Source organism: Apium graveolens, chromosome 9, assembly GCF_009905375.1.
Source record: "Apium graveolens cultivar Ventura chromosome 9, ASM990537v1, whole genome shotgun sequence".
Taxonomy (NCBI): Eukaryota; Viridiplantae; Streptophyta; class Magnoliopsida; order Apiales; family Apiaceae; genus Apium; species Apium graveolens.
Window position 1 is genome coordinate 3,988,702 of NC_133655.1, and position 12,766 is coordinate 4,001,467.

The 12,766-nt window shown below is 36.4% G+C and overlaps 2 protein-coding genes across 2 annotated transcripts; one reads left to right on the forward strand and one right to left on the reverse strand.

The window, feature by feature from the left end:
- Positions 1-144: 144 nt before the first annotated feature.
- LOC141687040 (putative cysteine protease RD19B) lies at positions 145-2,655 on the forward strand. Its single transcript, XM_074492181.1, is given in 6 exon segments — positions 145-302; positions 304-477; positions 479-673; positions 1,192-1,311; positions 1,793-2,039; positions 2,135-2,655. Coding segments are annotated over 6 exon segments (1,179 nt in total). The 5' UTR covers positions 145-209; the 3' UTR covers positions 2,485-2,655.
- A 692-nt stretch (positions 2,656-3,347) lies between these two features.
- On the reverse strand, positions 3,348-12,473 carry LOC141682889 (V-type proton ATPase subunit a3-like). Its single transcript, XM_074487579.1, has 18 exons — positions 12,229-12,473; positions 11,036-11,080; positions 10,320-10,442; positions 10,130-10,237; positions 8,688-8,798; positions 8,431-8,598; positions 8,085-8,222; positions 7,612-7,719; positions 7,374-7,481; positions 7,107-7,255; positions 6,726-6,879; positions 6,247-6,407; positions 5,557-5,763; positions 5,173-5,356; positions 4,990-5,073; positions 4,702-4,895; positions 4,271-4,330; positions 3,348-3,907 (listed from the first exon to the last, which is right to left on the reverse strand). The coding sequence occupies exons 1-18, from the start codon at positions 12,370-12,372 to the stop codon at positions 3,703-3,705; spliced, it is 2,451 nt and encodes an 816-aa protein (XP_074343680.1). The 5' UTR covers positions 12,373-12,473; the 3' UTR covers positions 3,348-3,702.
- Between the last annotated feature and the right edge of the window lie 293 nt (positions 12,474-12,766).

Below are 12,766 nucleotides of genomic sequence, written 5' to 3' on the forward strand. Positions count from 1 at the left end.
TGATATAAATGGTTTAGTGACGTCATAATGTGATTGGCTCCTTCGTGACTCCTCCCCTTCCCATACTCATACTAAACTTATAACTTCTTCTCCACACCAATCTCGAAATCAAATTTCTTACCCTAAACACACACTAAAACACACACACTAATCTCTATAAATACACCATCTCTCTCCCTATAACCAACACAACAAAACTACTACAAACAATGTCTAACAAACTCTCTCTCTTCTCTCTCATCTCTCTCCTCATTGCAACATCTCTCTCTCTGGCTGCATTTGCATCTCTCCAGGCCTCAGACGAGGGAAGATGAAGACATGTTGATACGTCAAGTTGTCGGAGATGATCACGTAGCGGAGCATCACTTTTCGATATTCAAGAACAAGTTTGGCAAGTCATATGAGTCAAAGGAGGAGCATGAGTATAGATTTTCGGTGTTTAAGGCTAATTTGTTACGTGCGGAACGTAACCAGGAGTTTCGATGCTAATGCTGTGCATGGCGTTACGCAGTTTTCGGATATGAGTCCTGAGGAGTTTGCAGAGAAGCATCTAGGGTTGAGGGCTCTTAAGTTTCCTAAAGATGCTACTAAGGCTCCTATTCTTCCTACTCAGGATCTTCCTGCTAGTTTTGATTGGAGAGAACATGGTGCTGTTACTGCTGTCAAAAATCAGGTATGTTGTCTGTTAAGATATAACATAAGATCCTGTTAAGTCCCCGAGATTAAATATATATATAAGATCTTGTTAAGTCCTCGGGTTTTAGGAGAACTGGTAACTGAAATTAAACATGTTTGTTAATTGTTGGTTTTTTGGAATTATAATATGTAAGATCCTGTTAAGTCCTCGAGATTAAATATATAAGATCCTGTAAAGTCCTCGGGTTTTAGGAGAACTGGTAACTGAATTAAGCATGTTTGTTAATTGTTGGTTTTTTGGAATTATAATATGTAAGATCCTGTTAAGTCCTCGAGATTAAATATATAAGATCCTGTTAAGTCCTCAGGTTTTAGGAACTGAATTAAGCATGTTTGTTAATAGTTGATTAATTTTTGGAATTATATAATATATAAGATCTTGTTAAGTCCTCGAGATAAAATATATAAGATCAAGTTAAGTCCTCGGGTTTTAGGAGAACTGGTAACTGAACTAAACATGTTTGTTAATTGTTGGTTTTTTCGGGATTACAATAGGGTTCGTGTGGATCCTGCTGGTCATTCAGTACGACAGGAGCGTTAGAAGGTGCAAATTACCTTGCAACAGGGAAACTGCAGACCTTAAGTGAGCAGCAGCTTATTGATTGTGATCATGAGGTTCGAATTTTCCTCTGTCTTTTGTTTTGGTAAATTGTGGTTATGTTGTTAGAGTATCTGGTTTTTCAGTTGTTCACTTCATTTTTTGAGGAGTCTATTTTGTTCTTCTTTGGTTCTTCCTTGTGTGCACACTTAATATACTTTATCAAGTTTTATATTCCCAACTTTAGATGTTTAGAAGAAAGAAAAGTTATAAGAGAGGTGTTATCGCAAAGTATACCTATCCCCACAAACAAGCAAAGTACGTAGTACAGAGAAAGAAAAACACAAAGCTTTTTCTTTACTCAGAATTCAATCTGAATGTTGAGTGTCTCAGTTTCTGATTAAGAAGTTGATGTAAGTTTACGTTTATGAATAAGTATTCCTCATTACATTAGCGCTGTGGACTGTCAATAAACTGCAATCTAGTTTACAAGTTTATTGCAAAGGGAGGTGAAGCTGGCATGTTGTCGTATAAATATTGAGCTTATGTTTTGGGCAGTGTGATCCAGAAGACCCCTCATCATGTGATGCTGGCTGCAATGGAGGCCTGATGAATACTGCCTTTGAGTACACGCTGAAAACAGGTGGACTTATGCGAGAAAAGGACTATCCTTACACTGGCACCGATAAGGGAGCCTGCAAACTTGACAAAAGCAAGATTGTGGCATCTGTTCACAACTTCAGTGTTGTCTCACTTGATGAGGACCAGATTGCTGCAAATCTTGTCAAACATGGACCTCTTGCTGGTATACAAACTTACCTTTTCGTTTTTCTCAGTACCTTTGATCGTGTTCGTTTTGCTTGTACTCTATATGATACCTTAACATGTTGGATTGTGCAGTGGCTATAAATGCTGTGTACATGCAGACATACATTGGTGGAGTTTCATGCCCATTTGTATGCTCAAAGAAGTTAGACCATGGTGTACTATTGGTTGGCTATGGTGAATCGGGATTTTCTCCCATCCGAATGAAGGAAAAGCCTTACTGGATCATCAAGAACTCCTGGGGTGAAAGCTGGGGAGAGCAAGGATACTACAAGATCTGCAAGGGTCCTAATGTCTGTGGAGTCGATTCCATGGTCTCAACCTGTTGTTGCAGCTCATACTGCTTCGCACTAAAGGATCGTATAAACAGGCTTCATAGCCATGATCCTTGCTGTTTGTTGCTGGTTTCATTCATTGTACATTAGTATGGCAACAACATATGTACTTCCATTAAGATTTCGGAGTTTCAGTAGGTTACACTAATGCATACAGTTTGCTGTTCTACTGGGATTGTCATAACTTGCATAGAATCGCCAACTTGCTTCGGTTATGAATTCAGTTCCAGAATTGAACCGTAATATATTTGTTTTTCACTATGAAGTCTGTTTCAGCTTTCAATCATATTGAATGCGTATAAATCTCTCTGTTCTGATTTTTCGACCTCTTCCAAAGTTTAACCGGCAATAACTAGAAGGAAACTCCTAGGGTTGTAATTTGAGCCTGAGCGAGCCGAGTTTCGAGCCGGGTATAATTTCTCGAGTCGAGCTGACTCGTTTAGCTAAGTTTTAACGAGTTGGGTGAGCCAGCTCGTTTAATTTTATACTAAATCGAGCCTAAATTTCTACCTGAACTCAGCTCATTTAATTTCACGAGTCGAGACGGCTCGTTTAATTTAATCAAGCCTAAACCTCTACCCGAACTCAACTCATTTAATTTCACAAGTCAAGACGGCTCGTTTAATTAAACGAGTTAAAACCTCTAACCGAACTCAGCTCGTTTAATTGAACTAGTCGAGTCGAGCAGCCAGACTCAAATTACTGCCCTAAAGAAAAGAAAACCCCATGATGCATACATTCATATAAACTGCCTATCTAAGCATCTTCATTATGTTTTGAAAAAGATATATCAAGAATGAAAGCAGCTGTAATTTGAACTTAATTCACATAAGCATAATATTTATAAACTATACTTGTCTGATGCTAAAGATGAATATCAAATTTAAGGAACAATAAATTGAGGTGCGCTAAACTAATGTAAGTTGGCTAATATCTGAAAATTGACATCAGTCTGACAACAGGCAAAATCAATATATGAATAAATAACTTTTGGGGCAAGCTTATCCAACAAGTACTATAGCTTGTTATTTTGGTTTTTTACATGCAATTGAAGTGAACTTCCGTGAAGAAAGTCGAAATACTCCCTGGCCATAACATATGATTTAATAGATACAAATACATACCCCAAAGCTCTTATTTTTCTTATATATGGATTACAGATGAAGGGGTAACGAGCACACTTCAGAAAGCTGCATCTTATAAAGTAGAACACACATGGCTTTCGGTAAGCAAGGTGATCTGAACGAAAGAAAGAATCAATACAAATTTGTACTTGAGCAGAGTCTGCAAAACTCCTCCAACATATTATTATTCCTCTTCCTCGCTAGCTAATTTGAATGAGAAAGGATAAAACTTGTAACCATCCCCCTCATAGAACTTGTTTTGGAACTCTACCCAGTGCAGACGTAAGGCATGCAGAAAGGCACTTAGTGTTTCCATTACTAGCAACACACCGACAGTTGCGCATACGAACACAATGATTCCGATGATAAGGATAAAGATATTGTTGTACCTGCATGAGGGTATAACCAGGCATCAGTTTTCATTAGTATATGCACTTTGAAAATTTAAATCCTTCAACCACAAAATTAATAAAACCCAAATGCAAGTACCATGCTTATGCATGGTTTAATTCCCTCTTATTTCCTGTATTAAAGTTTTAATTCATTTGGAAGGAGAAGAGGGGAATACTCGAACAAGAAGTAAAATGAAGTGTTTCATTAATTGCATTTGACAACAAAAGCTCCCATGTTAGATTTCGTATACAATCAGTGAATCCCACAATAATTTATGATGAATTATTACAAAATAAAATACGACCTGATACAATCAAACAAGTGCATTAGACCAAAGAGAATAAAATTATTCAACTTACCCCCAAGCAAGAATAAGAACCTTCTCGTAAAATACAGTAGACAGCTCAGAATGGGCAAGGACTGAAAGGGAAAAGCAAAAAGATACACAGTTAGCAAATTTGTTTATATTTCATATTACATTTGCAACTGTAGGGCATGTAGTCTGATAAGTGATAACTACAGAAAGTATAATGATGCCATGATTGCATTTGAGAAGACACAAAAGTACATTATTTAGTTTTTGAAATAAATAAAGAATAAGCTTGAATTTAGAGACAGACACGCCTTCAACACATGAACAATGAAATTCGAAGTTCTACTAGAGAGCATGAATAAGTATTAACAATATGATCATTAAATTTGAAGTTGTGAAATGTTCATATTTGACATACAATTATAATAATCTTAAAAAAAATGATAGGCAAGATCAATCAGATTTGTTGTATCACACCTGAGGGCCCACAGACGAAGGTAAGATGCTGTATTCGAAACTGCTCCAAGCACAAACTCAATTGTGTGTATGAGCTGATGTACAAAAACTTCACTGAACTCAAACTCAGCATGAGCATGGGAATCATGAGCTGTCTCGGATTGCAAAGATTCATCGGTGTCCTGAAGGGGTATGTATGACTGACCACTCTGCCTCTGAAAAAATGATGAGATTCAGAGTGAAAATGAACAAAATATTTCTACATATATGCCAAAATAGTAGGATCCAGGAAATAATTTTAAAACATACATCATTGTGTTGTGCCTTCAATATAAAAGGCTTGGGAAGCAGCATCCATGGAACCGAAACAAAAGCCAGTAATAGTAGCACAAGCTGGTACAATTAATGATAAAATCAGTGAATAGATAGTACAGATAAGCAAACAATTCTTTTCGAAACAAAGAATGAAGCAGCAGAAACTAAAAAATGTACCTGCGTGGTTTTCTGCCCAGAAAAGAGCTGGTTTTCACCAAGATCGTCTGTGGGACCAAGGAACATGTATATCATGACATGGTACAAGTCAGCCTTTGAACCGGTACACCACTTTATAATGATCAAAACAGAAAGGTAGCCAAACAGACTGTTCAGAAATATTATCTGAGGGATAAACTGACACCTGAGAAACGATAGATTAGTTTCCTTAGTCTAGTGCAGATAAATAATAGTAATACAAATTACAAACTGCGCTCTCGTCATAAAATTTTGATTGGGACCAACACTGTGAGAAGTATATCAAGGTAAGTCCATTACGTTGGCAGCAAAGCTGGCCAAGACAATAGTCAGTGTGTGGAATAATACTATTGGCAGCATACTAACCATATATTTACAGCACTTCGAAAGAATTTGGCGTTAAAAAAGCTCAATATTATTCCAAGATTCATTTGAGCTACTCCAAGGAGGATTGACATTTTCATCTTTAATGAATTGAGGTATGGCAACTCACTGCGGGAACCATGCCATGCAGGATCCACCCCAAACGGATAAGTGTCACGAACCTTGATCAATCCCATAGTAGTAGAATCCCTAGAACAAAGAAATCGGCAGGGCATATTTTAAGGTACAGGACGAGCCAATAAACAGTAGTACTTCATTACTTTCAAGTAAATAGTTGAAATAATAAGTATGAATAGAAGGGGCGGACAGTATCAATGGAATGACTTAAACCATTCTGTCCATATGTAAATTTTTTCTGTGTCTGGTACCACACTATTTTTATCACCTTTATAATAAATCTTCCAAACATTTCAATACTTTTGATCTGAAATCTACCAAATATACAGCACTAAACAAACTCCTTGTACTTTTAGCCTCTACACAAGCAACTTTCATCAAAATTTCAATTTCTACTCTTTTAATATATTAATATGTGCTTCCTTGTTCACATCCACCCTAAAATATTAAATAGTGACAGCCAATTTAATTTGATATACAATAGCAACTAGTTTAACTTGACAAAAATAGCAACAGAAACACAAAAGTAAAAATGCCCAAGGTTTCTAATTATACCCGCAGGATGGATCACGGCACGCATATGCTGAAGGAGCGAATAGTTCAAAAGGGACTGAGAAGAACTCATTATATATCAAGCCCGTGTAGATTGAGAAGAGTGACATCATCAGAATGACATACCGCCCACCAAACGTCATTTCCATAATGTCTCCAAGTTTCTGGTTTAGCCATAAATAAAACAATCAGGCTTAAAACTAAAATTTAATGATCTGAGGATATAAGAGAAGATCATGGTGTTCGACAATCAATCAACACAGGAATCTAAACATTCATATATATATATATATTCGTAGAATATTTATATAAGAAATCAGAGGAAATAAGGTTCTTAATCTTGATCTCCCAGCCAGCTTTCTTTCTCCCTTCATCTTTTACATTGCCGATGTTAGATTGTAATAGAGTTGGAGGACCAAATAATATCAACAAAAAATGGAATGATTCTATAATAGCTTCGTCGACCAGGTAGCAGCAAGTACCTTACTGGAGAATTTCTTTTCCATAGCTAAGAAATACAAAGTGGCCAAGAGAATGCATATTCCATGTCCCCAGTCGCCAAACATCACGGCAAAAAGAAACGGGAAAGTAACAATTGTATATACACCAGGGTTCGCTTCTTGATACTTGGCAATACTGCACATTATTGTGATCACAACATTAAGTATAAAGCTCAACCGCAAAAATATAGTATCAGAAATAAAGGCACATCTAACTAAGGATTATTTCTGTTGACAACTGTAGGTTGGACAAAATACAACAGTAATATCAAAGTTTTCCTCAACATAACAATCATTCAGGGTGGAACAAAAAAAGAAACACGGAGTCAACAAAATAGTATCAAATATAGGCACAATGCTCACCCATATGCATCAACAATCTCTTGAAAAGATGAAGTAAATTTGTTTGTCTTAAAATAAGTTGGAGGGGACTCTTTTGTATGCAGAACCCGAAAGATACCACCAACTTGTGAGTTAGAGTCAAGTGTTGCTCGTTGAAGTGCATCTTGGATCTGCAAATATGAAAGAAGAAATATTCAAGAGTAGTTGATTAGTATATTATTTTCATGCTATGTGTAGCCAGAACACACAATAAAAAGAAATATAAAATTACAACTTACTAAGGATTACCTGCTTTGTAGCAAAAATAGGACTCCACCCTTCTGCCACAAGACACTTCTTGGTAACATCGATACTGAGCATATTAAGAGTGTGGTAAATGGACTTTTCCCTCCTTACCTTTATATATTAAACATCTTAAAATTAGAAAATTTAGGAACTTCGAGAATTCATAGTTGATTGTTTGACACGTCATCCTTGTTAAGCAATATACAAAGATTGAAGTTGTAGCTACTTATTACTATCTTACCAAAATGTTCCATTGCTCGTAGTCCTCACCAATAGTCTGTAACAATTTCTCACGTTGTAATGATCCAATATCAATAGTAGTCTTTAGTTCTGCAATTCTTCCAGAGACCTATAAAAAGTATATATCATCAATGAGGCATATTCAGCACAACAACAGAAGAAAACTTCTTTGAATGTACAGGAGACAGATTAAGACACCATAAAAATCGGTATGCCGTCAGAGGAAGGTGTATCATGATATATAAGACAAAAAGTACAGAACAAAACTAAAACATACTATCATCTCAAATTGCGCAGGACTTAAGTAAAGCAAGACAATGAAAGTAAAGATGAGAGGGTAACTTCAGTGTTAATAGTCAGAAATATGGGTAACAGCTGCCTAGGTGAACAAGGAAGACCCCTTCAACTTGACATAGCAGTCCCAACAATGTACAAGGAGTGATACATAAGCATGAAATGGAGCAGTATGAATACCTCAGTTATCATTTGAGCTTGCTTAGATATGTCCTCGCTAAAAGAATAACGATTTGCTCCAAAAGCTTCACATATTTTTAGGATTTTGTTCTTTGCTTTTTCCCCGGAGAAGAAGACCGCAAATACATTTTTCTCAACCTGTATGATATTTCACCATCAGGAAGTCAATATTATCAAATACGACTTGTATGTATATAAACAACGATGCAAGCAATAACAATTATACGTAAAACTGAATAGGTAATGAAAGAACTACATATACATTACGCAATATGTCTATGAAATAAACTTTTTACTACATCATCTCAAGTGAATATAATCAACCAAATCTGGCAGAGGTATCAACCTTTTCCCCAGAAACAGGATCAGTGACTGGGTGCTCGACAACAGCCTGCTTCAAGTACACATTACCCCTGGTAGCACGAAATAGAATCCTTTCAAATGACATAGATTTTGCTTTAGGGACAAGGCCGCTTATAAAACCCAATTTAACTTGCTTCGATTGATCAGTAGTCTGCACAAGTGAATTAGGGGTATTTAAATACTAAGAGAAAAAGGACAGCATGTAATAGATACGAAATAGATAGAAGTCAAAATCTATACTTGCTCCTCTAAAAGAGGGGTTTCCAAGGACTCTTCACCAGTCTGAGTTGATCCAATCTCCCTCTGCCGTGCTTCAGCATTGGTTAATGCAGATTGAAAAAATTCACCAGCCTAGGAAGAGAAATTAGTTATTTACAAATGCAAAGATTGATATATTCAGGTTATCTGAAGGTAACAGGGAACAATACCAAATGGGAAACAATCTCTTTAACACAATAAACAGAATAAAAGCAACCAATTTATACGGTCCTCTCAGATAATGGTAGATGGAGGTTTCTAGAAAACAAGACGCGAGAAAATCTTTTTCATTACGGGTACTACTATTTACATGAGCAGACGACTACTGCAACATTCTCAAAGGCAACAAGTACACGCGGTACATCATAACAAAATTAGATTGTAACTTAGTTCGGAACGAAAAAGAAGATTACAATGGTCAAGACGAAAACAAATATAATGGATTAGAGAAACCATATTTATGGTCATTCAACCACATCTTTAGGTAAGCCATTTAGAATTAGCATCAGTAGACAAAACTGCTAATGAAACTAAGAAGGGAAGTTAATTACATTACAAATGCAAAGGTTGACATATTCAGGTTGTCTGAAGGTGATGGAAAATGGAGGATCTTCATCTTTAACACTATAAACAGAATCAATGCAACTAATTGTATGGTCCTCTTAGATAATGGTAGAAAAAAACAGAAAGAAGCGAGAATTTTTTTTTTGTCGTGGGTACTACTATTTTTAACAGCTTTTTACATGAGTAGACAGCTACTGCAACATTATCCAAGGCCAATTACACACGGCACTGTGTTACTCGGACTCTTCAGTTTACCTCCGAGTACCCGTGTCGGACACTCGACACTTGGACATGGACACTCGGACTCGGACACTTATTTTAAGCCAAAAACATGTATATTTTTCAAAAATATTTCCGAGTCCGATACCTCGGACACTTCTACCCGAGTCCGAGTAACATAGTCGGCACATCATACCAAAATAACTTTGTAACTTAGTTGGGAACAAAAAGAGGATTACACTGGTCAAGACAAAAACATTAGTAATGAATTGAGAAATCATATTTATGGTCATTCAATAATGCTTTCAAGTAACCTATTTAAAATTAGCGTCAACAGTAACCGACTAACCGTTAATGAAACTATTAATGATACTTATTCATTATTCCCTTTTCCATAATTTCACTGGAATGATAAAATTATGTTCTTTCTACCTTAATAAGAAAGCATATACAACTACTGCTTCCCAAGTCCCCACCCCCATATTTGGTTTGTGCGAACCAATTTATGACAATCACGGATAAAACAACAGAGAAATTCACATACAATAAAAAGATATGCATAATTTTCAAGGAAACTGAAAAATCATGCTGGAAAAAAGAAAAAAAAACAAATTGAGCAAGAGAAGGAAAAAAAATTGTACCTTATGCAACACAAGCTTAAATTCTACAAGTTCACTATAACCACGCTGCAATTTGTTACTGTTTGCATTAAGTTCGATTAGCTCAGCTTCAAGTTCACCTAGTTTTACCTGACATGTGCAAAAAAAAACGGGTTTAGTACATGAGAAGTAGAAGTTATTAAGTTTGAGGATACACAATCAATATCCATACCTCAAGGGAATCGACATCAAGATCGTCTTCTAATGCAGACCTTGTTTCTGGTGTCAAACCGGCCTTCAACATTTGATCCCTGAAGAACCGTAACTTGCGGGCCATCTCTCCGCATCTTTTAATCTTCAAAAAAGAAAATACCAATTTTTTAAGCATTAATATTACACACACTTTTTAATGGATAGTGGCTAAAACTAAAGAATGAAGTATGATAATATCTATTTTAAATTAAAAAAAATGAAAGAAAAAAGACTTGAGTTGGCTTCTAGTATGGGAAGGGTATAACAACCTTGGCATAAGTCAGACTGCTTTAAGCATAATTACAAACCTTGTGGTGTTTCTGTTCTATGACTTTTTTATAATGATATTAATGAAATGAGGTCAATCCACACTTGTAAGTTACAAGCTCTGTAGCCAAACAGGCTTTCCTCATGCGCAGAATATTCACATTAAGTGGGCATAAGATTCACATTAAGTGGTTAAATGACATGGTGAAACGTGATATGATGTTAAACAATTTATTGCTGTGTGATATAAAATATGTTTCTCAGGCACCACACAGTAAAAAATTATTAAAAATAACAAAAAGAGAACTGCTACAGTCTATATGGTCAATAAGATTTACCATCAACATATGGTCAGAAAAAATACATTAAAATAGTAATCAAATCGACTGAAACATATGAAAAAAATACTGACATGTACCAGATAATTACCTGAGTAGCATATGTTCTCTGGAACGGACTTTTATCAGAATTCAGCTGAGAAAATAAATTCAAAAGAAGTCAAAATCAAGGCATCATTTTGTTGGAGATATGAAACAGCATGAATATAAATCTTGTAAAGCCAACAGATCACAATTATTAGCACATACATGTAATTGTTGTGCGCTGGAATTTAATTCTATTAGACAGCAATTTTCAATTTACTACAAAATAAGAGATACAAAACTGGGTAAATTTGAACTAAAAGCAAAGCCTCCAACTTGATAATACTCAGTTCTTCATAGTTAAACTTAAAACAACCTTTTTACAGCTACAACTATCATTTTTCTTCCACAATCTAAAACCTCTACTTGAGCCCTTGGAGAAATATAAATATGCGCATTATGCATTTTCTTAGGCACTGATTGCAGATAACAAACAACATGCCTCAATTGATTCTTGTCATCAAAGTGTTTCTTCTGCATTTAAATGTCGAGTGTAAAAAAATAATTGCTTCTCACGATATGATATGATATCATCTCAAGTCCATTGGAAACAAGAAAACTTGAACTAATCCAGCTCACTAACATTTCCAGTTCGGAAGCATCTTAAAAAAAAATAACATACAAAACCCAAGTTTAAACCTCGGAACTAATAAATTAAAAACACAATTCCTGTACATTAAACCACATCAAAACCTTAACTTTACTGCTAGCGCAATATTCCGATTGGCTAATAAACCATACTCTACGCAACAATACAATTTCCCTGCTAGACAATTAGAATTAGCACAATTACATATACATATATACACAGAGAGATAGAGTGATGCTCCATATTAAACTTCTATTTAATTTGCTTCAGCTACTATTCCGATCTAAGACAGAACAAATTTCTATCTTAACAAACTCTACTCAACTACAAAACAGAGAGAGGGGAGAAAAGGAGGGGGAGAGAGAGAGAGAGAGAGAAAGAGAGAGATGAGAGAGGGAGAGAGAGGGAGAAGAAGATCAGAGAGAGGGAGAGAGAGAGGGGGGAGAGAGGGGGGGAGAGGGGGAGAGAGAGGGAGGGAGAGAGAGAGAGAGAGAGAGAGCGGGAGATGAGAGAGAGAGAGGAGAGAGAGGGAGAGGGAGAGGGAGAGGAGAGAGGGAGTGAGAGAGAGATTCAGAGAGGAGAGAGACAGAGAGAGAGAGAGAGAGACTAACATCTTTAAACTGGAGGAGACCGAGATCGCCGAGATAAGCAACAGCCAAATGAGCAGACTCAATAGGAAGAATAAGCTGAACGAGATGCATCGGCTCTGATCGGAACAGATCCATCGGAGGACAGCAGCCGCCGTTCTCCGCCATGTTAATCTCCGGCGAAACAAAGTCCTAAAATTGCAATCTATTCTATCTTCTCACTGATTGCAGATTGAATCCACTGTGTGTGTCAGTGAGCCACAAACTTACACATATACATACAACTAACACGTTATATCAATCATGTGGATGTATTTTTGTCATAATTGCCTTTCGGCCCGTGATTTTAATTATTTTCGCTTTGGCCCAATTGGTGTCCTAATTTGGAGTTGGGCTTGGGCTTGGGCCCGGCATGTGATTTATGGGTTGCGAGTTAATTGGGTTAATTTCGTTATTTTAAATTTTCGTGGTCGAAAATGAATTTGGACCAAGTATGATAAAGCCTTCAAACTTCTGTACTCAGTGGCCCATTTGTGCCAATTTGTAATAGAATCTAGAAGCT